Genomic DNA, 26,739 nt, shown 5'->3' with positions numbered 1-26,739 from the left:
GTTAGCCAGCAGCCGAGGGTTTAGCACTTTAGTGATTCTTCACCCAATCAGTCTCTACTGTAGTAGTAGCAAGCAGGCTATGGGGAGATCATGATGGGTCACGCCCTAAAATTTTGGAGGAGTCTGTAGTCCTTCTGGGCCCCTCCGTAACTACGCAGCTGCCGGTGGTCGCTCAGATGGTCCGGAAAAAACGACCATAATTAATGTTGTATTTGTTATTCTAGACTGCGGTCTCTACGTAAAAGCGACAAACGTGTGTGGTATGACCGTGTCGTTAATAGCCGTGCCTTTGTTAATTAGTATCGACAAGGAAGAGAGTTACGTAATAGCCACGTCGACTTTTGTCGCTTCCAAACTATAACATAAAGACGAAAGCTAAACCATCAGCAGTCAGTTCTACCGTTCAAGTTTGCTGAGACGTACTCTAGCTATCATCGGTTTCTCTCCCACGACGTACTGTACGGTACCATGCAGGGATTCAGACTCGTTGTGTTCTTGTTGTTGACAGTGACCGTTGTAGCAACATCAGACGCGGAAGAGACGGTAATTACACATACGTTAGTTATTGCAATGCTTTACCTCCTCATATCAGCGTGATGACTTGAAGTCAATAATTTCTTTGTTTCTCGTAGGAAAGCAAAGGCTGCAAAAACAGTTGCTGTTCAGGTATAGAGACATATTGTACACATATTTGTAACAAATTACAATAAAGTAATAAACGTGTACTGTACAATAACCATCGCAAGCATTCACGGTCTTCCTGGAGCTGCTGGCGCTCATGGTGCTCCTGGCGCTCCTGGTAATCGTGGCGATCATGGAGGTCCTGGTCCTGAAGGACAAAGAGGAGAAAAAGGTATTTGCGTGATTTATTAATATTTAGTCCAAAAACGTGTACTAAATGTTCTAGAAAGTCTTGTAAGAATAAAACGCAAGCAGTTCTCATGATTAGAAAATTGTATATTGCTCTGCATTGAAACTTGAGACAAAAAATCAATTTGATTTGATTTGTCTCTTACTTATATAGTTCACCTACTACATGTATACGAAATCAATTTATTATGTTACTTTCAAACACTTGCATGCATACTCTAAAATTAAATTTTATAAATCAAATTTACAAATAAATTTAACCGTGTTCCAAAATTATTTCTACATAAATTGGTATGTATCAACATTAGGTGATAAAGGGACAACCGGAAAAGTTGGTCCAAAAGGTGTCACAGGTGAGACCGGAGTTAGGGGTCCGACCGGACCGAGGGGGGCACCAGGCGTTTTCCGTTCAAACGTGTGCTCTAATGACAGAGAGGGTATAAGCACATCACAATCGATTACAAATGAACTATATTCAGTAAATGTGTAATGTGTTGTTCAGGTATGATGAGGTACAATAAACAAGTAAAGGAGGTAGAGTATTGTGACGGTAACAGCTGACTGACACTGTCGCTATTAACACCCGGCACCTCGCCTCTTTTGCCTGTATCATCGTGTAAGGAAATAGCACTCTATTACAAGTCTTCTGTCAAAAATGGAAAGTATTGGATTAAACCATCTAACAGTAATCTACCTTACCAGGTTAATTAAGACTATATATCTAGCTATTTAATTTCTTTATTTACAATAAGATTTTGTCTACAACAGGTATTCTGTGATGCTAATAAAGGTTGGACTCTAATCATGAAAATAGACGGAAATCAACAAACCTTTAACTATAGAAGCAGTCTATGGTCAAACAAGGAAACACTTCAACCAACGAATTTAGATTTGGATGACAAAGAAGCAAAACTGGCTTCGTATTGGACACTACCATTTACTGAACTTCGTTTGGGAATGAAAGTAGATGGAACAATCAGATGGATCACCCTCAGCTACAGCGCATCATCTCTCTACAGCGTTATTGCTGATGGAAAGTACAGAAGTACGACTATTGGCGAGAATAAGTGGAGAAGTCTACTGCCAACGTCATCTCTGCAGGACAACTGCAATAGGGTGAGAATTACCTAACTAACAGTCATAACTAAAAATATATATACTTTGAAATTGTCTTGAGTTGTAACCGAAGGTGTTACTAGTGTTTTAGTTTTTTGTTTCGCTTGCTGTGTCAGCCTCAGGTGTATAATTAATGTTTTGCTTAATGCAACACTATCTTTTTTTTCTATGGCAAACTTGTGCCACTCCCTCGCACATCAGTTTGTGCTGCTACAACCAGGTTTCTATGCCTGTCAACTTGTGTAGTTAGTTGTAAGACAGTTTTCTGCAGTAAAATGGTACTACCTGACATCAACACCAAATGTAACAACTAAACCACCACTGTCCGGCCGTTTTAATTAATTGGTAATATCTGAGACTTTTGTGTTTAAATACAGGAAGGATTCAACACGAGAGCCACTCACCCACACAACATCTTAAATCATGCTAGAGCTCGTTTGGGATTTCTTGCTAACGGTGAGAACGATTGTTATACACCAGATTCTTTTCTTGGCTTTGGAACAGAGTGCAGGAGCAACAGAAACAGTGCTGGAAACTACCATGGACACGTAAATACTAAAACAATTGCCTATATCATGGCACGATGAGACGCTGCACTACGTAAATGCATGATAGCATTAATTAAGATGATTTTCTCCAAGTATGATATCCACCACATTGTTTTAGTAGGTCAACTAGTCTACACTATATGCTTAATTACATTACAACATAAACCAACGATTTTGACGGTGTATATAAATATTCATTTAAACACACCTACATCATGTCACGTCTGCAAGATAGAAAACTATGTACATATGTGGGTACAGCAACCCTAATACAAAACCAACACGTGATACCAGCATGGCCGTCAAATGTGCAAAATCTTATTAATTGTTATATACCCCTATAGGTAACTCACTATTCTAAGAATCACTTTTTATTGCCAATTAACACCATGCAATGGAGACACTAAACAAACACTGTAGCAGTCATGCAGGTAGGCAAGCTTATAAACAGCTGAATGACTCACAGACAAGCAGAGCATCAATCAGACAAACTAACACACAACTTAGACAAACAAACAGACATGCAGACAAAGTAACAAAAACAGTAAACAAACAAACAAACAGACAAACAGACGACCAGGTAGGCAGATGAAACGACAGAAAAACACCAAGTGAATATGAAATGACAAGGTATACAATCTCTTAGTAAATTTAGAGATCTGTGAATGTGACACTTTCTTGCAATAATGTGGGATAACGACTAACAGACAATGCAGACTGTCTGCATGCAATCTGAAAAGAGAATGACGATAGCCAAGAGGAACGATCTGACAGCCACAACGCAACAAAGAACTATATAAAGCCAAATTAATTACTTAGCTATCTAGTAAGCTTCTATATGCGCTTCAGCACCTAATTAATTTATGTCATGAATCCGGCCTCCGCAATGCTACATCTATACACCACGTGCACACAGGTCCTATTATGTGAGTCATTTCTGCATCATGTTTTCAATGTTCAAAACAAACGAGCAACAAGAATACCAATTCCTTTCGACATTACATAAAGAACGCGTTTTATAACTTACCTTCAGTCTCTTAGCCCCATGCAGTCATTGTACAGCGCCAGAGTTTACATATTTTAAGTCGAAAAACTTCAGCGCTAGATCTAGACTCCTGGATAAGGTACCAACTGTATGGAATGTTTGAGTAATTAGAATCGTTGATTGAACAGTTTAGTTAGAATAGCTGCCGCTATGAGATTGCCATATCATTATTCACACACGATGGTACCGCTGAAAAACGCTTCTCTAGAGGTCAATACCGTACAGTTTACGTAACGCTATTGTTTTGTGCGGTACGCCAAGGCTAGTTTAGAGTTGCTGCATGACAATCCTGGTTTTTCATCAGCCAGTTGACGTCAGCAAAGACAGTGAGTGTATTAGTACTAAATCATTGAGTGTTGGTCGGTCATACGTGCTTCAGCAGAGTAAATCTCATTTCACCATCAATATCAACCATGAAAGTTTGGTCTAATACTGTATTTACACTTAATTGTACGTCAAAGTTACTTACTTTGATCATGATAGATAAGAATACGCCACTCGTAATAAGCAAATAGTCGCTATAACTTTAAAAAAATAGCTATTAATATTGACCAACTAAAATATGCACTAAAGGGTTGGTCAGTTGTAAGTTCAATGTGTACTTACAAATTGAAGCTTTTGCATACACAATTTTGACCTCAAACGGTGCTACATGCATGAATCACTGTAAATCCTCCACCTAACATCGTCTGACTCAGACTTGCACTATGACAGTCGTGCAGCCTGATATTGATGTTCTGTGGCATTTGAAGAAATCGCTAGCTCACGATCACTACAGTAACAATTTGGAATCCAGCTATACTTTTTGTTAAATAAGAGAGAATACTTATCTTATCTCATCCAGCTTATCTACTTGTGCTGTAAACAAACCGGTTTTAACAGTTATAAGCTTTTTTTGTTCACAATCTGCTGTGGTACTAAGTTATGTCAATTAACAGTGCACCATTTCTCGGTGTGTGTGTGTGTGTGTGTGTGTGTGTGTGTGTGTGTGTGTGTGTGTGCGTGTGTGTGTGTGTGTGTGTGTGTGTGTGTGTGTGTGTGTGTGTGTGTGTGTGTGTGTGTGTGTAGGTACGTCAGTCAGCCGCCTACAAGTGGTCTTCTCCATACAGTAACGTTCATGTGACAAGTGAGCATGGCAAAGCAAGAGCTGAGTGAGTGAGAAAGGGGACATCTCCAATTACCAAACATTTTCTCCAATCCCAACAATTAACATTCAGAAGTCGGTGAGTGGGGTAGAGACCCGAAAACGTCTGACACTAAAAGTATTAGTCTAAACTACAGCCTACTAGTCCATGTACCGATTCACCTCTGGCACAACACACTGAGCTGCGTGTTAACATCCATGTGCAAGTTGTACGTGACGACTGTTTCCTAGAGCAACATCTACTATATAGTAGACAAATAGTCCTATTATTGCTTGTTGGTATTACTAAAGCCTGTCACGATGCAAAGCTACTCTATTTGGGAAAGTAAGGTTGATAAACGCCGTTGAATTTTTTCGAGAACATCAGTGTTGTAAACATGTTTCAGACATTTGTTAAGTAAATTGAAGGGGTGAGAGGGTGGTCACCACCAATCTGATCATTGTTCGAATCGAAGAAAATTTCCAGTAATTAGAGATGCTCCCTAAATGAGTCACAGAGTGTATGTGTGAAGAAACTTAATTAATAAAATCAGTGAGTGAGTGAGTAAGTGCGTGTGATCATTACAGCAATTAAACAATAGATAATTATAACCATCTCAAAGTAGGTTAGTCCATCTAGCACAAGTAGATAGACTAACCTACTATGAGATGGTTATAATTATCTATTGTTTAATTAAAAGATTTCATAATAATACACCTATGCCATCAGTGCACCATGCGTCGAATAACCTTATAGACTACTTCGCAAGCAACCCCAGAAAAGCTGCAGTCAACTCAATACGTTGTCTTGCCAGGTCTAACACTAAACAACATGGAACAAGGAGTACATATACTAATTGTTCACATTCAAGTCCTCAGTTGTCGAATAAACCACCAACTCTAACCGATTAGAAACAGACTAATTCTTTCATTGATTGTGGTCATCAATCATCATCATCATCATCATCATCATTGTTGTCACTGCTTGTACTTGAGCCGAGTGCATATGCAACTACACCCCCCACAGCAGCAACCAAACCCACTCCTACTCCAATAGTTGTAACAGCCTTAGTTACACATTCTTTGACTTGATTGGAGTATGCTTTTCCTTTCTTGCAAAATGTAGCAAAATGCTCACAGTTGTTCTTCAACAACTCGTAGCCAGGCCATTTTCCAGTTAGCAATATCTGCTCAGCTCTGTGGATAACCTCTTCTGGAGAGAAACATTTTCCCTTTTCGTATATAAACTGATAAAGGACATTTCGTCCACTGAAGAAGTCCATTAATTCGGACTTCTTTATTTCTGCATCTCCTTTAGATTCACCAACAAAATGGTAAACGCAACCGTCATTGTAAATGCCATGATGCCAAAGCGATAACAATCCAAGACCTGCAATAGAGCTCATGCCATCAACTGCAATGTGGTCCCCATTCTTGAGATCCCTGAAAAAATTAGAGCCATTGGTAAACATTGACCAATGACTATAAGAACTAAATTGTCTGTTTAAATGAATTTAAATCTACATCTCAAATACACACACACACACACACACACACACACACACACACACACACACACACACACACACACACACACACACAAGCACACACAAAGCACAGAAAGCTAGCACAGTTGACTCCACAAACAGTTTGTATTCTATACTAAATATAAAAGCACTTCATAGCACAAGCAGTGCTCTACTAACTAATCTGAATCAAGGCTGCTGCCGGTGTGTGTGTGTGTGTGTGTGTGTGTGTGTGTGTGTGTGTGTGTGTGTGTGTGTGTGTGTGTGTGTGTGTGTGTGTGTGTGTGTGTGTGTGTGTGTGTGTGTGTAACGCTGAAGACTTCATCCGCACTTGTGATCATGAGCGCACATGCAAGGAGGCGGAGCGAGTCGTCTGTCGGTCGACCGTCCGTTACGTCACCGGCCTACGTCACTGTACAGTAGAGTCCCGGATCTACTATGGGACACTAGCAACTTTACATCAAAGTAAAGATAAATCATTTGTTAGATTAAAGCTAATCGGTTTAGTTTTCGTACCGCCACAAGCTCTTTTTTGAGGAAGAGTCTGATTTTCCAATATGAAGCAATAAAAAAGCTAAATTCGGGACTCTACTCAAGCTTTTCACGCCTCGGGTAATGTAGCTACGTACACGACGCCCTAAACAGAAGTTGCTGTGTCGTGTTCTACTTATGGCGAAAATAGAATCTTTGATATTGGACTAGCCACTGCCGAACGATTTCCGGTGCCTACGCCCACGACAGTCGTCATTCTTAGTAGGCTAGGCCTATCCCGACAAAACACCGGTATGAAAAACAGATAACAATAACCAGTTTACCTAAAATCTTCAAGCTTTTTGAACGACACTCCAGTAAGCCAAGACATCCAACTAGACTGTGGCTGTTGGCAACACGCCATCAGGACGCACCGTTTAACTAGCGTGCGCTAACTAACTGAATCAAGTCACTGTACTAAGTTGTACTGATTTTCTAAGACTATTGTAGTCTGCAGCTTGTTGCTTCGTTGTAATTAATTAACACCTTAGGTAGATGGTGGGTAAGTTTAATTAATGAAAAAATTTAATGTCAACTAAACACCTAATTTGTAACATTTAGTCTGCTTTGAAACTGGCCAGCCTGTTTAGTTAACCTCCAAGAACCAAATTAGTAACGGCTGCTATGCAGCTTGGTCACGTGTTATGCAGTAAGAGGAGCAAGTAGTCAACTGGTCGATCGTATGTCACGTGACCGACTGCACTACTGTGGACCCTAGAGTTTTTCGCCTCAGGTTATTATACAGCAGATAAGCAATCGAGTCCCTTGTGTGTGTGTGTGTGTGTGTGTGTGTGTGTGTGTGTGTGTGTGTGTGTGTGTGTGTATGTGTGTGTGTCATATAATGTGTTTGTGTATATACAGCTGTAATGATCGAAACTGTCGCACAGTGACTGTAACCATAAGGTTCACCGCAAACATTTACAATTGCCTCTTCATAAACACAAATTGACTGTATAGCAAAGCCAGCTGACAACACGTTACAATTTTAAGCCATTTACGCATCATAACACTCAATCATCAAAATCTAAAGAGTACAGACATCAAAGTCTAGAGAGTCCATACATCAACCTCATACATTTCAGTTCTTCTTTTTTGCATGTCCATCAGAATTTGGATGTAAATCACTGCCAGATGCAACCCTAAAGCCAAGACTGGCTGAAGCTCCCAGTAAACCTACTGACATTCCTGGTGATCCAGCAACCTTATAACCAACCACACCTGCTGCAATAATGCGCTGAACTTCGTCCCACACTTGAATTGAATATTTCTTCCCAGTCTTACAGAAAGTAGCAAAGTGCTCACAGTTATCCCAAATAAGTGAGTTATCTGGCCATTTCTTTGTCGTGAATATCTGCCTCGCTCTAGCAATCACCTCTTTCGGTGAGAGGCATCCGCTTTCCGGATATTGTAAAACGAAAGTTACTATATTCCCTGCAATGAATTTCATTAGATAATCTAGAGATATTGTAGCCTGGGATTTGCCGTCCTCGGTGACATGATAGACTTTGCCATCGCAGTAAATCCCGTGGTGCCAAATACTCGAATCCTTACTCCTAACTGCCAAATGGTCTCCATCACGGAGATTCCTGAAGCATTTCGTCCAGTACACGCGTGTACCAGTTAAGTACAGGACGAAGTAGAGATCAACTGTAAACCTACCTTGGATCGCCAAACTTCGCGCATTCCACTCCAGGCAAAGCAGTCAAAGAAGTTTCTGGAGAACTGCTGTCGAGAGACATGTGATCAGATGAGAAGCATCTATATATACGGGACTTCGTTAACTAACAGAAACGCGCGCTCTGAGTCTCGGACTGTGACCGCCTTTAATTTGACACTTGGCTTTTATCCTTTCTTATATTAACCAGAGCCTCTAGTTACAGCAGTGAGTCTTGTCGACCAACAACCGACCGAACCATTAGAGGAATGTGGGCCGGCCGGTCGATAGACGGATATGTGAGCGGTCTAGGTTGTTGCATTATTTCGCAAACTCAACCCAAAGTTGTATAGTGGTATGGGTATGTCGACTTGTGTTGTGCGTGTCATAGTATTTCTTCTTTGATAGCTAGAGTGCTGATTTGACCGGATCTAGTAGGCGGTGTCTCCCCCTAGCTACAAGAAATCGCTAAAGAATACAGCGAAACGACCGGTGTAGGAAGCGAGGATGGGAGATGGAGCCCCTCGCTCAGCGTAGGAATTGAAATTTTCCGTGCCAGTTAGAGACTTTTGCAATCTGTTAGGGTCTGGCAAGCGAGGTCTAGAGACTAGTTTTTGCTTACTCATGATGACATCCACTGTACAGTCCCGCTCGTGAGCATCTTCCTACACCACCTGCAAACGGTGCTTGAATAGCGTCGGATCAATTACTCTGTCGCCAAATTTCTGATAAATTGTCTCAAAGTGTTGCCAAATTTGGCGACTTGGCATGTAGGAGTTAGACACTCATGCAACTTGCCAAGTTGTCAAGTCCCAGTCACTTAGATGGTCCAGCTCGAATAACAACCATAAATGGTACTGCATGTTATTGCACCGCCGCTATAAACGTTTGTGGTAAGACTATATGACGTGGACTGTATCGACAAGGAGGAGCGTTATATGCTAACCACGTCGGTCGCCGTGGCACCTAAAACTATAAATGACGAATACTAGACCGCCAGCAGTCAGTTCTACCGTTCAAGTCTGCTGAGACACTATCAACGGTTTCTCTTCCACGACGTACAGTACTGTACCATGCAGGGAATCAGACTCGTTGTGCTCTTGTCGTTGACGGTGACCGTTAAAGCAACGACGGACGAAGAAGAGACGGTAATGACATAGGCTTTAGTCATTGCAATGCTTTACGTTCTCATCTCAGCGTGCACGATTTTGAAGTCAACAATTTCTTTGTTTTCTCGTAGGAAAGCAAAGGCTGCAAACACACTTGCTGTTCAGGTAGACACACATTGTATATAACTATTTGTAACCAATGGATAGAGTAATAACGTGTACTGTACAGTAAATATAGCAGGCATTCAAGGTCTTCCTGGATCTGCTGGTCCTCCTGGCGCTCCTGGCTCTCCTGGAGCTCTTGGCGCTCCTGGTGATCGTGGCGATCTTGGAGGTCGTGGCCCAGAAGGACAAAGAGGAGAAAAAGGTATTTGTACGTGATTTATCAAATTTAAATAATAGAATCAAATAATTAAAATAATATTTAAAGCAGAAGTCAGGAGCATATAAAAGACATTTTCTCTCTCTCTATGCTCCTGCAGAAACTGTGTACTAAATGTTCTAGAAAGAATAAAACGTAAGCAGGTCTAATAATTCGAAACCTGTTTATTGCACTTCAGTAGAACTTGGTATGTAAGAGAAACAAAAATTTATTTGATTTCTCTTACCTAGCTGCATCACCTAATACATGTATATGTGAAATCAATTTACTGTCAAACAAATATCTAAAGTGATTGTGTTACTTTCAATTAAACACTTTAATGTTATAAAATTAAATTTCACAATTCAAATTCATAAATAAATTTAACCTTGTTCTAAAATTATTTCTACATAAATTGCTATTGTATGTACCAACTTTAGGTGATAAAGGGGCAACCGGAAAAGTTGGTCCAAAAGGTGTCGCAGGCGAGATCGGAGTTATGGGCCCAACCGGACCGAGGGGGGCACCAGGTATTTTCCGTTCAAACGTGTGCTCTAATGAGAGAAAAGGTAAAGCATATCAGAATGCATTACAAATAAACAATTAAGTATATTCAGTAAATGTATTGATCAGGTATGATAAAGTACAATCATCAAGTAAAGGAGGTAGAGTATTGTGACGGTAACAGCTGGCTGACACTGTCGCTACTAACACCCGGCAAATCGCCTCTTTTGCCTGTACCATCGTGTAAGGAAATAGCACTCTATTACAAGTCTTCTGACAAAAATGGAAAGTATTGGATTAAACCATCCAACAATGATATACCTTATCAGGTTAGCTAGAACTATCTAGAGCTATTTTAGTAAAATGAATTTCTATAATTTACAATGAGATTTTGTCTATAACAGGTTTTCTGTGATGCTAATGAAGGTTGGACTCTGATCATGAAAATAGATGGAAATCAACAAAACTTTGTCTATGGAAGCGATCTGTGGTCAAACAAGGAAACATTCCAACCAACTAATTTGGACTTGGATGACAAAGAAGCAAAACTGGCTTCGTATTGGACACTACCATTTACTGAACTTCGTTTGGGAATGAAAGTAGATGGAACGATGAGGTGGATCACTTTCAGCTACAGCGCATCATCTCTCTACAGTCTTATTGCTGATGGAAACTACAGAGGCACAAGTATTGGTGAAAATAAGTGGAGAAGTTTACTGCCAACGTCATCTCTGCAGCAACACTGCAATAGGGTGAGCTAAGCTCGTCACATTCAGAACATGAAACTCATAACAAATCCACACAAGACGTACAATATTGCGTCCCAATAGGAGCAATTCAATTTAGCTAAACGTTTCGCTCCTTGCCTGCATGTTAGATGTAATAAGAGTAACAATCCAGATAAAACGAAAGCAGTACTAACCCTAATTTCTAACCCTAACCCTATAGCTCTAATAGAAATACACAAAAATAACACAAGAGGATGCTGTACAACTAAAAAATTAATCACAAAAACTGGAGGGCATCAGAAGGGCACGTGCATGCTCCCTCAACTATTTCAGCAAACGCTCTTATGCACAGCTGGGACTAAAACTATGGCTGAAAACGTGACTTAACTACATTTATAATGCTTGTTAATATTTACAAAGGCAAAATTGACAAAATTGACTGATAGTGCGGCACCGCATGTTTCATGAATTAAGGAAAGGAAGAGAAATAAGTATCTATAATTTGAAACTGTCTGAGTTGTAATCTGTTACCGGAGGTGTTAGCTGTTTCCTACTAGAGTTTGCTGTTTCGCTTTGCTGTGTCAGGAGTATGATCAATGTTTTGTTTAATTTAACACTCTCTTTTATTTACTTTGACAAACTTGTTGCACGCCCTCCTACGTCAGTTTGTGCTTGTACAACCGGGTTTCTGCCTATCAATTTGTGTAATTAGTGGTAAGAAGGCTTTTTGCAGTAAAAATGTATTACTTGCCATCAACACTAAACTAAAGCGCCATGCACCGTCTAGGCGGTATTGGTAATATAGTGAGACTCTTGTTTTTGAATACAGGAAGGATTTAACACAAGACCCACTCACTCACGCTACATCTCAAATCATGCTGGAGCTCGTTTGGGATTTCTTGCTAACAATGAGAACGATTGTTATACACCAGATTCTTTTCTTGGTTTTGGAACACAGTACCAGCACATCAGAAACAGTGCTGGAAACTACAATGGACACGTAAATACTAAAGCAATTGCTTATATCATGGCACGATGAAAAGCTGCACTACGTAAATGCATGATAGCATTAAGCACACAATTGGTTTAGTTGTTTAGTATATATAGGTCAACTAGTCTACATTATGTGCTTGATTACATTACAACATAACCAACCGATCTTGACCAGCTAAATGCGGTTACAGTGTATATATTCATTTAGATACACATTACATCTGCAAGATAGACAAACTATGCAGTTATGTGCATATGGGTACGAAATCAACAGGTGGGACCAGCCTGGCCATCCAATTTGCAAGATCTTAATTGTTACCCCTATGTAACTCACTACCTAAGAATCACTTTTTATTGCCAATTAATACCATTCAATTAATATTGTTACATTACACAAACACTATGGCTTATCAGGATAGCAAGCAAACATGCAGGTGACTCACAGACAAGCAGAGCATCAAACAGAAAGACTAACAGACAAACAGACAGACAAAAAGATGGACAAAGTAACGAAAACAAACAAAAACAAACACACAACCAGGCAGGCAGATGAAACAATACATATACAACACCAACTGCATGACAAGGTATACAATCTCTTACTAGATTTTGCACATCTGTGTATGTAACACTTTCTTTAAAATGTGCGTTTAACGACTAACAGACAATGTACAATGTGTGTACATGTATGTAATCTGAAAAGAGAATGATGTTAGACAAAAGGAACGAACTGACGTACAGCCATGGGCACAACCAAACAGCAACAAAGAACTATCGCCAAACTAAGCTTATGCACTTTCGTACTTTACTTTCTATCATAAAACCGGCCTTTGCAATACTGTACAACCCTACAATTACGCGCACACAGCTCTTAGCATGTGAGTCAGTCATTTCTGCATCATGTTTTCAATGTTCAAAAAACAAGCAACAAGAATACCCATGCCTCACGACGTTACGTAAAAACACGTTTTCTAACTTACGTTCAGTCTCCCAGCGTCAGTCATTGTATAGCGGCAGAGTCTACGTAGTAGTCGAACGACGTAGGCGCTATCTAAGCTCCCGGATAATGCAAGTCTGGAACTGTCGAGTACACGTAGAATCGTTGATTAAACAGCTTATTTAGAATAGATACCGCTGTTATATTGCAATACCATTATTCGCACACAATTGTACCGCTGAAAAATGTTTCTTTCATAGTCAATACCGTACAGCTTATGTTACTGTTGCGGGACTCCAAGGCTAGGTCACGTTGGCATCAATGCAAGTTCAAACATACAAAGCTAACGCTGGACAATTAACTTATCTGTTGATGTTTGTTCAATCTACTCTTGATACCAAGTTCGTTTAATAAGAGAAACAACTTAGCTTGCTCATCCAGCTTATCTACTTGTGCTGTAAACAAACCACCGGTTTTTAACAGTCATAAGCTTGTATGTTCACAGTCTGCTTTTGTAATTAGTGTTTTGTTGATTACAATAGTAAATCTACAGCAAAATCAATATTCTGACTAGCCAGGTCATGTTGATGCTCTTACGCACATGACACTGGACATCATTTCTCTATTTTTGTATGATTGTACATATAGAGCATATAGAGCACTAGCAACAGCAGCAATAGTCGGATAGCAGCAATATACGTGATTATGCAAAGTAGATACAAGTGCCAAAATCTTGAAAACCGTTGAAGTTTTCGCTAAAAATGCATCAAGTATCAATAATTAAGACGTGTGTGTGTGTGTGTGTGTGTGTGTGTGTGTGTGTGTGTGTGTGTGTGTGTGTGTGTGTGTGTGTGTGTGTGTGTGTGTGTGTGTGTGTGTGTGTGTGTGTGTAATTTGCATTGTTTTATATTGTTTTGTCTGTTAATTAAATTAAGTTTATATTGCTTGTTTGTTTACCACTAATTTTTCAGTTGAAGATTCATGTTAAGTTTATTTATGTTTGGTTGTTTTGTCTTTTCTTTTGTTTATCTGTCTATTTGCTTGAGTTTTTGTCTTAATATAACACCTTTTGATTTCAGCTTGTATGCATCACATAGTTTGGCACACAAAATGAATATGTTGAAAAGATTGCTGAAAATGCGACACCATTTTTTGAAATTGTGAGCACAATTTAATTAACTTTTCAATTAACTTAATTCTACATTAAATTTAATTAATTAATTATATACTACACAGTCAGTAATTATTATTTATACTCATATTTGTATGTTTCTATATAGGTGAAACCATCATACAATTTACCACAGAATGAGGTTGCTAACCTTAATTAGTTTATATAAGTCTGCATGTTTTAGTGATTTAATTGAATTAGTTGTTGTTGTTTAGCTTATGACACGTATATGTATAGTCAGCTGGTGTGTCATTGTCATACTGACCAATTTTAATATTATTGCCTACATACATTTTGTAATAGGTTGAACAACAACAAACAACACCGCAAGAGCAGGTATCTGTCATCCTTTTCTGCATGCACAGAGTTATTCAAGGATGAGAGGAATTAATTTCTTGTCTAGCAAAAGCAACACTATCGTTCTTTTTAAATGGTGTGTCATATTGTTTGCGCAACTAAACTACGTATTATTTTGCTAATGTTTGACAGATTGGACAGCAGGAGCAGGCAGTCTTACCATTTTCAAGACAGGTTTGCATTTCATATTTTGATTTTAGGATTTTTTTAGGAATTTGCACAATAACTTTGAGCTTTAATTAATTTTCTAGTAATATGATATTTTTAAAAGAGAAATAATTGAAAGAGGGATTATTCAAGAGAGGGAAATATTCAAGAGAGAGGATTTCGAGATGGCGTTAGTTCTAGATATCAAATTATTACAGTCTAGGTGTGCTGTATGTTTGCTACTAAATCTTTTGCTTCTTAATGATACAAGGTGTGCCATGGCACAAAACACTAGCAGCTATAGAAGGTGTTTTAGTAATTTCTAGATAAAACTACAACTCTCCACAAGTCTACTATTGCTGAAACTATTGTTTTTTGCTAGATGGATGCTTCTTGAGCTTCCTTCCAACAGTCGGTCAACACACACACACACACACACACACACACACACACACACACACACACACACACACACACACACACACACACACACACACACACACACACACACACACACACACCACACAGGAGCAGCAGACAGTCATACAGTTTCCCTGACAGGTTTGCATTTCCTACTTATGTTTACTTATGTTTAGTTCAGTGTTGCTTAATCTCTAATTTAATAAGATACTATTCTTTACTTAGGAAATACTACATTTTGATTTACCCAGCCAAGTGGTGAGTTTCTTCCCTCTTTAAAATTATTTATAATGCTGATTGATTGTTTATTGATGATAGTCTGACCAGACAATACCACTGCAGCAGGTTTGGATTGTGGTTGTAATTGCTTTGGTACTGTCCTCACTAGTGAATGATCAATTCTTAACTGTTTATATTTTATTTAAATTATTTTATTTTTATTGTTCACTGCTTGTGCTCTAAAGTTACAGTAGATATCTCTAAAGTTAAGGAAGTAGCTACAATACACACGTATACTTGAACATAGCTTTGAAGTTAAATATATTTCAATTGGTTCTTTATTGCATTTATATATTCAATGTAGAGAAACACCCGGGTTGTACTGGAAGAGCTGGAAATCATACAAAACAGTGTTTCCAAGCTAATTGGGATGTTTAAAGGAGCTAATGTATGGCAATTAATTATTAGCTATGTCTAATCGTGCATCTTGTTTCACAGACAGAAGAAATTCAAGAAAGTCTGGAGAACAAAGGTGTTATTTTATATGTACAGACAACTAACTACCTCTTGAATTTTATATATATTATTTATATCCAGTTTTCCTTGGCGACAAAATTTTTGGAGTAAAAGTTCCATATATCAGCCTTTTGGAGTCTGAGCAAAGTGCCTCAAACAGGCAGGCACTGTCAAGAAATCTTTTAGACTGCCTGTTCAACAAGCAGGAGCAAGCAGCTCAAACAGCTTATGGAAGTGCCACGAAAAAGGCAATCGATAGTAATATGCTTAGAGCTATAAGAAGTACGGTGTAGTGTTTGTGACAGTATGACAAACAAAGTATAAGTTCTATTGCAGGTCATTGTTTCAAGAAGTATCCGTCAGATACCGAGAAGGCTGACTGGGTGATTAAAACCATAACAGATAAATGCCATGATCAAAGCAAATGGTTTAAATGACTATTCATTAATGAAACATATTCTATATATTTATCGATTTCTGTTCTATTTTTACTGTATGTATTTATGGTATTGTATGGTTTGTTTTGGTATAATTATATTCTGGTGCTATGTAACATAAAATGGTTATATTCTGAATCATGAGTGCTGCTATATGTATATAGGCTATCCATATTTCGTACTTTATTTCCATAATGTATATGCTATCCTTTATATATATATATATATATATATATATATATATATATATATATATATATACACTTAATTAATATATGACAACCATTCTTTGCATGTTGTGGACCTGTGTATGTTGAATTATATTAATTAATTTGTATAATCAATTGACTTGACAACTTTGCACAAAGATCTAATTTATCTGTGAATATCAATGGAATTGTTCATAGCTATTATAGGTATATCTACACGTTCTTGTATATAAACTAAAAGGTATGACGCTTGCATCACTTTTCTAGCAACTTAATGATATTGACTGTTTTGATAACAGGGGACAATGACATGGTCTTAGACTCTATGCTGTAATCAAGCTTAGTATGTGTGATGTGGAGTGTCAAAGTGCCAGGTATGTATTTGCTGTGTGTGTGTGTGTGTGTGTGTGTGTGTGTGTGTGTGTGTGTGTGTGTGTGTGTGTGTGTGTGTGTGTGTGTGTGTGTGTGTGTGTGTGTGTGTGTGTGTGTGTGTGTGTGTGTGTGTGTGTCTGTGTGTGTGTCTGTGTGTGTGTGTCTGTGTCTGTGTCTGTGTCTGTGTCTGTGTCTGTGTCTGTGTGTGCACGCGCTTGTGCCTGTGTACCTGTGTGTGTTTGTGTCTGTGTCTGTGTCTGTATGTGTGTCTGTGCATCCGTATGTCTATGTATGTAGCCAACAACAAAGTACTTCCAGAGTGCTTTGTTGTTTGCGACAAGTTAACAACTTCCAAAGTAATGTTCGAACATTCCTGATAGCAATTAAGGATCAAATTCATTTTCATTGTGTATTTCTGACTACTTACTGTATGCTCAGTTGGTTGCATTAGGTCAACAGATACGAAATGAAGTAAGCTGTGTTTAGGAAACCTCTTCTTTTCCCATCTTCTTATGGAGAGAACAGCACTGTCCTTAAATAAGGTTGCTCTGTCACCTAGGTGGGGCACGAATGTTGTTGCGTTGGGTTAACAATAAATGCCAATCATACCTAGGCCACCAGTGTTCAGGCTCATGACTAGAGGCTCCTAGTATTACCCTACTCCTACCTCGTTCGCCACTAATCCAGACAGCAAAACTTATATGACGGCTCTTGTTCTCCAAATCACTAATCGGTTATTGAATATCTGAAGCATTTTCTAAAGATATTGCATCACCAAACACCCAATTTTATCCTGATTTAGAGACCCTCTTATGTTCGTGACCGTATATTCATCGGATTTTTCTGCTTATTTCATGGCTAACCTTCATATCTGAATGTCATTCTCTGGTGCGCCACCTTGGGACGTGCTGGATGGCTGAGAGGACTGCACACCAGAAAGATTAGGTACAAAGGTTATGTACAATTGCGTACGATTGTCTGGTAGAGGCGTACTGATGAGGAAATCAATGTAAATTTGTGATGAAGGGCTCGGATACACAGCAAGTAGTGTACCTTTTTGACTCGGAAAGTAAAACTGTCAGGATCCTTTATTATCGCTCTGATGTAAGACGGATACCACAAATCAACGCAATTGATGCCAGTGATGAGCTTGTAACCCTTTGGCACTTTTCGGTATACCTAGCCTGCAAACAAGATATTTACTTTGATAGTGTATGTATGAGTGTGAGCAATTTGACAGAGTTTGATTGGACTCCAAGTGGTGGAGATATGCTGGAATTACGTTTATACAGACAGATGGACCGTTCTCTTAGACTTTAGTTATAGAGGGGTGGCTAAAGATTAATTTATTAGGCTAAGAACTGTGAATTAAATTTGTAATTATGGTAATCTAGTAGTTACGAAGGTGTCAATGTAATATGTAAAAGCATAGTGATGTTCTTACGTAATTTGCATGTCAATCACAATGATCAAACATCGCTTGAAACAGAAATTTTCTATCTGTATCACACAAAGATCTACTCTGAACATGAAGGATTGTGTGCCGAAAATGAAATTAGTTTTATTGCAAATCAAGAAAGTTGCTTTCATGTGTTCAATTACATATACGATTACAGATAACTAGTACCCTTTTATTACTTAAATTATGGTTAAGAGGCATTATCGAGATAAATTACCAAGGAGTCTGAAGGCTTTTGAGAACTTTTTGCCCTGGCTTTTCCTTGGCTAATTATTGAGGGCAAGTCTAAAGACTCCACAGACTTGAGGTAATTTACCTATAAATGTTGTGATTTGTTGTATGATTACTCGAACTGCTGACCATTGCTTTCAGCTCAAGTAATGTGAAACGTGTAGAATATTATGGGAGTGTTTACTGTTTTGTATCAGTTTTTGCAGCTTGGCATGAAAGCCAGGTAGTATAGAACTTGATAACAACAAGCCTCGGTGGTTATTAATTATCAATTTTTCAGGTGTATTAGACAGTGCAGGTCCAGTTAGTTATGTTAGGTAATGTTGTCGACTAACCCATGATAGTTCCAAGAATTCTGCAATTTGGTGAATTACATAATAAGTCACTAGGTCCACGTATGAAAGGAACTTTCTGTAGCCGTAGCATGCTAAACTAAGAGCTTTAGCTAACTAAAAATGCAAACACTGATACCGTATCACAGCAGTAAATGATTGCTGTAATACAGAATGACCCTTTGGCTATACATACGATGGCTCACAAGGGTCAGAATATTGTCTCAGTATTACAGTGTGAACATTGCCAGCCATGGCAGAGATATAGAGGTGGCCTCCTAAATGGAAAACCTTTTCAGGTCTGCAATAAGACACGCGTATGCCAACTGTGTAATCTTCAAACAAATCTAAAAAAATTTCCAAAAATTTCTTACTGGTGCATTTGTATTACTCTATTCGGTCAGCAACACTCTAAAACTGTTTCCTGTAGACTATAGCCAATGCAAAGTTATGCAACGTTTCAACCAATGCATGTTTAGCAACTTGGAACCTTGCTTGACCATGTCTAACATAAATTGGATGTCTAGGATAGTTTTACAATAGCAGATCTCTACTATATAGCCATGCCTGTCTTTATGAATTACAACCATATTCACGTCTTATTTTCTCAAGTTTCAATTCTAGTTGTCTTATTCTATTCCATGTTACCTCTCCTCCAGCAAGAAAACCTATTTTGTTCCTTGAAATCGCTTAACAGCTGTTCAGTTGCACTTCCATAGAAATTGTCATTTATGAATCGTGAACGGTTTCTGCACAGTAAACTCTATACGCTAAATACGTTTATTGTTCATCATCTGCAAAGTTGACTTGTCATGCAATATTACAGTCTGACTATTGAGGTTGTAATGTACCTTCTTTGTTCTTTAGTTTGGAACTCCTTTTCTTGTTTGTGGATTGATCTTTACAGAGGCGGGACATTATCTTTCTTAGGCAGCTGCTAATTGGCTTCACATGCTGGTGCTCCTTTTGAGTACTCGGCCAGGCTCCAGAGGAATACTTTCGCAGGCTCAGAGTTTAATTGATGTATTGCATGGCGCCCATGCAGCTGCTAACAGTTGGGGCGAGTCTTGACATATTGGGGTGTAACCTGAATGAGGCTGCTTCTGACATTTAGGTTTTATGTTAGGTTACGTTTGTACAGTGTATTTGTGTTTGTTTGTTTGTCTGTTTGTTTGTTTGTTTGTTTGTGTGTGTGTGTGTGTGTGTGTGTGTGTGTGTGTGTGTGTGTGTGTGTGTGTGTGTGTGTGTGTGTGTGTGTGTGTGTGTGTGTGTGTGTGTGTGTGTGTGTGTGTGTGTGTGTGTGTGTGTGTGTGTGTGTGTGTGTGTGTGTGTGTGTGTGTGTGTCTGTGTCTGTGTTTGTGTGTACATGTCCTTGTACTATAAGCGTACTTGTGTTCTGTGTCTTTATATTTATGCCTGTATCTGCAAGTGTGAGTGCTTGTAATATCTGCGTGGATGTTTAAAATTGTCAGTGGTATTTATTGTATGGTTGTTTGGTTTAGGTATCAACCATCACACCAATCGTCAAGACAGTTCAGAAGGCCATAGAAACAACCGTAGAAGACATCGGGTCTAGCTAAACAATTTGTAGCCTGTTGTGCGGTGCATGTTTCAAATAGAGCAGTTTTATGCATGTTGACATTGTTAATTGGTTACGCGATCGATGTAAATCTAAGTATACTTCATTATACTACTGTCCGTATCCCGAGTCAATCCCGCGACCATAGTATTCCGACGTAATTTCGAGGTCATCCCGACGCTCACTTCAATTCCGCGTCGGTCCCGATGCTGAAATCCTGAGGTAATCTCGAACGAATTCCGCGCTAGAGGCCTCGGACTTACCTCTGATCAGACGCTAGTAAATTCCGACGCGGATCCGACGTGAAACCGCCTATTTTTCTCTCTTGGGAATTGTTACTGTCGAACTCTTCAATTCGGGCTACACAGAACCGTACACCTCTGCAAGCAAAAGTATTATCCGATCCTCGTCGCCACTTGTTATGTTTCTGGGTCCTTTAGTTCCTTTAGATACTCTATTCAGTATTTCTACACACAACAACGACAAACTCGCAAGTGTCAAGTAATCAAAACAGTCAAATGCTAAATAGGTATAGGCTACGCCCCTTTACTAACAACCAATAGTAAATAGACGTGCAATACACTACAAAATGTAGATCGACTACAAATACAAGTGCACATTGACCTATCATTTAGTTCTTTTTGGCCTTTCCATCCGAATTGAGTTCCCCAAGCCTAGAAGCCAAACTGACTGCTGCTGTCAGTGAACCGACTGACGCTCCCAGCAGTCTACCCTGACTAAAACCAGCCACAGTTGTTGTAAGAATACGCTGAACCTCGTTCCACACTTGAGTAGAATATCCCTGTCCAGTCTTACAGTACGTAGCAAAGTGCTCGCAGTTATTCGACAGAAGTGAGTATTCTGGCCATTTCTGTGTCGTAAATATCTGCCTTGCGTTGGCAACCACATCGTTCGGTGGGAGATATCCATCTTGTGGGTAGCGGAAAATGAAAGTTGCGGTACGCCCTGCAACGAAATCCATGAAAAAATCTAGAGATATCGTAGCCTGACGTTTGTCGTTTCCGAAGAAATGATAGACTTTGCCATCGCTGTAAATTCCGTGGTGCCAAATGCCTCCTTCCTGGGAATGAACTGCCAAGTGATCTCCTTCACGGAGCTTCCTGAAACATTTTGTATACCATTAGCTATAGAGTCGAACGTGCAGTATTCAGCACAAAATCTGTGACGTAAAACTCATATTGTGTTTAACCACATGGTGAGCTTCTAGCACAGTTTCGAAACTAGCTAGAGTGTATGCATGACTTACGTTGGATCCCCCAACTTCTCGCATTTCACTCCGTGTAGGTAGGTTAGAAGACATTCTGGAGAAGAGGCATCGGAAGACATGATGACTAAACCACTGGGGTCGTAGATCGAGGAGCCTAGTAGAAAGTGCGTTCACGAATTAGAGCGACTGTAGTCTCGCGTAGCCAGACCCCTTTCCGCCGCGTCCTCCCCGGCGAAATATCCAGCTATCTATATATATATAATGCCGTGGCCGAGAAGGATCACGGTTTTTTGCAAGGTCGGTTTTTTGTAAGGTCGGTTTTTGCAAGGTCGGTTTTTTGTAAGGTCGGTTTTTGCAAGGTCGGTTTTTTTGTATGGTGGGTTTTTGCAAGGACGGTTTTTTGCAAGGTCGGTTTATTGCACACACGGTGTTTTGCAAGGTGGGTTTTTTTGCAGTGAGAAGCTCCTGCCGTGATACTGTGGCTGTTTGTATTTACGTTGCTAGTCTAGAAAGAACTGCTCTAGCAGTTGTGGGGTGCCAATACGGTCTCGCCCAAACATTTCTCACGCCCCCTCCCCGCAATGTTTTCTTTCTGACGACACTCACGGAGTGACGTTGCAAAAACCGACCTTGCAAAAAACCGACCTTGCAAAAAACCGACCTTGCAAAAAACCGACCTTGCAAAAAACCGACCTTGCGAAAAACCTTGCGTGCAAAAGACCGTGACCCTTCTCGGCCGCGGCATAAAGGAGAGGTGTCTGTCTGTCTGTCTGTCTGTGTGTCCGTCCGTACGAGCGTTTCTCAAAGACGGCGAGTCCGATCTCGGCCGAATTTGGCTCGCGCACGCCGAATTCACTAATCTCGAAAGTGAGACCGTGATCGTCTTCCTGACTTCTCCCACGACGACGCCATTTCCTGCCGATCGCACTCGCTTCCGCTCGCGCGCGAATATCCTGGAACGCCGAATCGTATCTCCGCCGAATTCATACTGCCCGTTCCCGACGTCGGACAGTACGCGCCGAGCGTGTCGTTTATTGCGGGCGACGCCGGGAAACGAAAGATATTTTTGCTGATATTTCGGCCATCTGCAGTGTGACAAACAATAAGCCAATCGCGTGATGACTTCCATATCAAAAACGCTTCAGGCAGTTTCTCGACTGCCTTACAATGTTCGTCAGGAGTGCTCCTGCTCTCACTCATATTTGTTGCTCATTTCCGCATATGGTCCTCGGAATTTGGTATGATAGTCTGTACATCCAGGATAAGAAAGTGTGCATTTACGTAGGCATGTACGTCATCCCAACAAAAGCAAGGTGAAAGTCAAACGTCATCTTACCTTACTACAGACGTAGGAGATTGCATATGAAGGGTTCCAGTCTATGCGTGTCCCTAACACTGGTAAGTAGGGGTATTCTTGTTGGCATAATGATAAGTTTACAGCCGGACACAGCCGGCACAGATTGACTCCAGCCGGCAAAATGCCGCCAAAGCCGGTGCTAGTTAGAACTATGGGCCACTCACAGCCATAACTGCCATTCTTATCAAATTGGTCATGTCAAATGGCAACCTCTCATTTGGTCAGCCAAAGGCATTGTTTGTGGCCGGCCGTTATTTCATGCTCTGTAATTAAGCTACAGGCACATACATGAGCACATACTGTACACGCATAAAAAGGAAGAGGGTAAGAAAGAGGCCGAAAGAGGAAGAAAGAGAGAGAGAGGGAAAGGGAGAGAACAAAAGCAAAACGAAACAGAACAAGTTGAATGAAGGGAGCAAAAGAGGAAGGATGTTTACAAGGCCAATGATTGTCCTCACCATCTGCATGTCGTTTCAACGCATTCTCTCGCTTCAGGAATAATCGTCTCTTCAGATTGTTACTGTAGAATAGCAGTCAGTCTTGTTAGTAGATGGTTAACTGCAAAACAAACTCAATAATCACAACATCAATCTTCCATTCAAATATCAGACCTTCTGATCTCTGTCTGCTGTTGCTAGACTGCTTGTTACTATTGAGGATTCAAAGAGCTTCAACTGGAGCACGTTGAACACGTATGTAGTCAGCAGTATTAAAGAGACATTTTGACCATGAAATCAATGCTGAAAAATCAGCAACCGTAAGTGATGATGCAAGTAAAAGAGAAATGAGGAAATTCTGACTGCAGATTTGTAGGACTTTATTTTCATTAAGAAAACTGCATCAATGTCAACAGCTTCAAAGAGAAATTTTCTACTTCATTGTTTTTCCCTTCTTCCATAAGGCATTTCTTCCAACCATTGTAAGGCTGCAAAAAATCAAGACAAAATTGATTCACACACATGCTGAGTTGACACATTTAGACATACAATGCTGTTTTAGGATGTTTCTCGAGAAACAAATATCTTTGTAAGTCGAAAGATTCAAATAATTTTACGGCCATCCAAACTTCCTTATTCCATCAAATAATATCTCAGGTTACCAACAGCTGAAAACCACAGCAGCTTATAAACATGTGACAATTATGACGTACCAAGTGGCTACAAATTGTTTAGAGCCCCTAATTTGACTCTCTTCGGAGATGGCAGTGGAACAATAATACAGCAACACACGGCCCATAAGACTGCAAAATTATTTCTGGAGGCACCATGACCCAACAGTTACGGAGTCATCTAATCAGCTGGAAGTGCAACACAGTGGCTGCCAGGTACCTATACTCATCTTAATTGAGCAACTAGAAGTTGTCTAATTTTAATTCTAATTTACAAACAAATAAAATTAAACACAACACAACAAAGTCGTATTTCTAAATACCCAATGCCTATACATTAGATGTGTTGACACGGCAATTGCAATTTGTGCTGTTTGTGTATTTCAAATATTCTAAATTTTTCATAAAATAGTACTGTTTTGAACCAAGAGCAAGTGATATGAGTTCACTGGTGTCATCCTTTAGCAAAGTTCAAATCCTGCTGCTGAATCTCATAGGTATAATATAGACCAGTTGCACTCACGTGAGCTAATCTGACCACCCCACACGTAGAGGACAGCTGGGACATTTTTGATAAGTTAGAGGCCTGTTTTTCTCGTCTATCGCAACAGATTGTTAGATTCCGACAACCGACGTCGCTGCAACGCTAAATTGCAGTACGCTGATGGTCTTGACCTTTACAAAGTTTCCCTCAGCGAGTTGTCCGAGGATGTCGACATGTGGCCGCAACGACAACCTGCATCCACACCGGAAGAATTTTTTCTCTGAAAGCAAACTGCTTTGAAATGGGAATGCCGGATTGTTGCCAGTTCCTCCTTCAGTGAAGACAGTGCAACGGCTTCTTTAGCCTGTCAACGTCTTCACTACTAGGTCTGCATGCATGCTATCACTCCAATGCACTACATTGTCATCAGTTTCAATGTCATCTGTAATTTTGGTTGCACGTGCACTGCAATCAAGTGGAGCAACGGTTTCGTCTTCTTCTTCTAATCGCAGTCTCTTTGCATCCCTTTGCTGTACTTGTTCGTACCATTCTGCCGTCAATGAATGCCTTGACGAATATTACAGTTTTTGACTAGGAACCTAATCCAGATTCGTTTGGTCTTCCATTGTGACGAAGTGATCGGAACAGATGTGTGTGTACTTCAAACTGATCTGTTTCAGGTCTTTTCTGTTGATTGCAGTGATCCAAGCCCCTTGTCGCGGTTCCGTCAGTTTTCAAAAATTCTCGCTTTTGACTGTCACTATCGCTGGCAAACAAACGAAACTAATGTCTCTGTCACGATCGGCACGGTTGCCGCAACCCACAACAGCACAGAAGTATTCATTGCATATTAAAGTCCTAAATGTCCTCCAGCACATGCTCACATGAGTAGATTCATGCCTACTGCAACCGGTTTATATACGAAAATCAAGATAAAATTTCCAATGTTTGCTAACTCTCTCACTCATCAATTTTTCACAGCTAGCTCTCCTATAGTAAATTCCTAAATGTGCAGATATACAGTAAGCTGTTTATCTGACATAAAACCGTTGCAGTCTCAATTTCTTGTCCACTACGAAATAAGTAATATTAACACAAGCATACAAAACAATAAAATATGGAATCAAAACTGCTGTTGATCATGAAACAAGGAGTCCATGCACACAGACCATTCTTGTCACAAACACAAAGACATTCCAACACTTGATCACAACTTGCAGCTACTTATAATTAGTATTCAATGTCTAATAAATATTGAATCTATGTCACCTAACTTGACTTATGAAAGATAAGGCCTGTCCACACTAGACCAGAATGGATCGCGATCCGATCGGGATAGCGAGCGTCCACACTGCACTTTGAAAACGATACCTCCGCCTCATTTCGCTATCACGTGACTGATGACCGATGTGTATGTGTGGTTTCTTTGCTTGTAGAAAGCGTTGATACAGCGACGTAAGGTGAGCGAGAACAAAGACGAGTGAGGAGTGTTAGATGTTCCGACTACACGCGTAGCGTACGTGAAGGTAACGCCCACTATTTCTAATTGGATTCAACCGATCGCGATCGGATCGCGATCGAATCCACCTCGCGATGTGGATCGGACGGATCGCGATCCGATCGCGATCGAGTTGCAAGTGTGGACAGCGTTGCGGTTGGATCGCGATCGGATCGCGATCGGATCGCGATCCAGTTGCCAGTGTGGACAGGCCTATAGTCTATTATAGAGCCAAGCAACCACCAGCAAAACTTACCTATAACAATACATACACCAATCAATGCACATTAAACTTCAATCTTGCAACTCGATCGATTGCCTCCTGGAATCACAGAAAAATAAAATTAGACTAATTTTGTATTGGAAAAGATTCATAACTATCATCTGCATGTCATTTACAGTTACACCTGTCAAAGATAAGTTTCCTATAAGACCAAAAACAGATGGCCGAGTGAGTGTACTATACTTCGTGTATATTGTGCTTATATAAACAATGTAGTTAACAAGATGCCACCAAGTATAGTTTCCTAATCACTCTACTTTCCAGAGAGATAAAAGCTCCACAGTAAT

At 39.9% G+C, this 26,739-nt stretch overlaps 5 protein-coding genes and 2 long non-coding RNA genes across 8 annotated transcripts; 4 read left to right on the top strand and 3 right to left on the bottom strand.

Moving 5' to 3' along the window:
- Nucleotides 1–468: 468 nt before the first annotated feature.
- On the top strand, nt 469–2,706 carry LOC134177685 (mannose-binding protein C-like). Its single transcript, XM_062644463.1, has 7 exons — nt 469–543; nt 593–666; nt 747–853; nt 1,179–1,307; nt 1,373–1,404; nt 1,639–1,986; nt 2,364–2,706. Exons 1-7 carry the CDS (start codon nt 469–471, stop codon nt 2,571–2,573), a joined length of 975 nt encoding a protein of 324 aa, XP_062500447.1. The 3' UTR covers nt 2,574–2,706.
- Nucleotides 2,707–5,487: 2,781 nt separating this feature from the next.
- On the bottom strand, nt 5,488–7,146 carry LOC134177156 (lecithin retinol acyltransferase-like). Its single transcript, XM_062643897.1, has 3 exons — nt 7,044–7,146; nt 6,093–6,145; nt 5,488–6,014 (listed from the first exon to the last, which is right to left on the bottom strand). The coding sequence occupies exons 1-3, from the start codon at nt 7,121–7,123 to the stop codon at nt 5,647–5,649; spliced, it is 501 nt and encodes a 166-aa protein (XP_062499881.1). The 5' UTR covers nt 7,124–7,146; the 3' UTR covers nt 5,488–5,646.
- A 499-nt stretch (nt 7,147–7,645) lies between these two features.
- LOC134177289 (uncharacterized) lies at nt 7,646–8,522 on the bottom strand. Its single transcript, XM_062644071.1, has 2 exons — nt 8,419–8,522; nt 7,646–8,345 (listed from the first exon to the last, which is right to left on the bottom strand). The coding sequence occupies exons 1-2, from the start codon at nt 8,496–8,498 to the stop codon at nt 7,838–7,840; spliced, it is 588 nt and encodes a 195-aa protein (XP_062500055.1). The 5' UTR covers nt 8,499–8,522; the 3' UTR covers nt 7,646–7,837.
- A 1,148-nt stretch (nt 8,523–9,670) lies between these two features.
- Nucleotides 9,671–12,254, top strand: LOC134177355 (uncharacterized skeletal organic matrix protein 5-like). The gene is made up of 5 exons (XM_062644128.1): nt 9,671–9,889; nt 10,324–10,452; nt 10,517–10,716; nt 10,792–11,139; nt 11,945–12,254. The coding sequence occupies exons 2-5, from the start codon at nt 10,383–10,385 to the stop codon at nt 12,152–12,154; spliced, it is 828 nt and encodes a 275-aa protein (XP_062500112.1). The 5' UTR covers nt 9,671–9,889; nt 10,324–10,382; the 3' UTR covers nt 12,155–12,254.
- A 3,109-nt stretch (nt 12,255–15,363) lies between these two features.
- LOC134177521 (uncharacterized) lies at nt 15,364–16,525 on the top strand. Its single transcript, XR_009969533.1, has 5 exons — nt 15,364–15,398; nt 15,459–15,485; nt 15,724–15,891; nt 15,957–16,157; nt 16,212–16,525. It is a non-coding gene; the product is annotated as an uncharacterized LOC134177521 (long non-coding RNA).
- Nucleotides 16,526–16,587: 62 nt separating this feature from the next.
- LOC134177544 (uncharacterized) lies at nt 16,588–20,570 on the top strand. 2 transcript variants are annotated; one of them, XR_009969540.1, is made up of 3 exons: nt 16,588–16,762; nt 16,821–16,864; nt 20,418–20,570. It is a non-coding gene; the product is annotated as an uncharacterized LOC134177544 (long non-coding RNA). The 2 variants fall into 2 exon arrangements; XR_009969541.1 differs by having other exon boundaries at nt 16,821–16,895.
- A 226-nt stretch (nt 20,571–20,796) lies between these two features.
- On the bottom strand, nt 20,797–22,019 carry LOC134177311 (uncharacterized). Its single transcript, XM_062644088.1, has 2 exons — nt 21,762–22,019; nt 20,797–21,615 (listed from the first exon to the last, which is right to left on the bottom strand). The coding sequence occupies exons 1-2, from the start codon at nt 21,839–21,841 to the stop codon at nt 21,126–21,128; spliced, it is 570 nt and encodes a 189-aa protein (XP_062500072.1). The 5' UTR covers nt 21,842–22,019; the 3' UTR covers nt 20,797–21,125.
- Nucleotides 22,020–26,739: the final 4,720 nt, after the last annotated feature.

Source organism: Corticium candelabrum, chromosome 3 (assembly GCF_963422355.1).
Source record: "Corticium candelabrum chromosome 3, ooCorCand1.1, whole genome shotgun sequence".
NCBI classification, from domain to species: Eukaryota; Metazoa; Porifera; class Homoscleromorpha; order Homosclerophorida; family Plakinidae; genus Corticium; species Corticium candelabrum.
The sequence above is the reverse complement of the archived record's forward strand: the minus strand, read 5'-3'. Positions and strand labels throughout refer to the sequence as shown.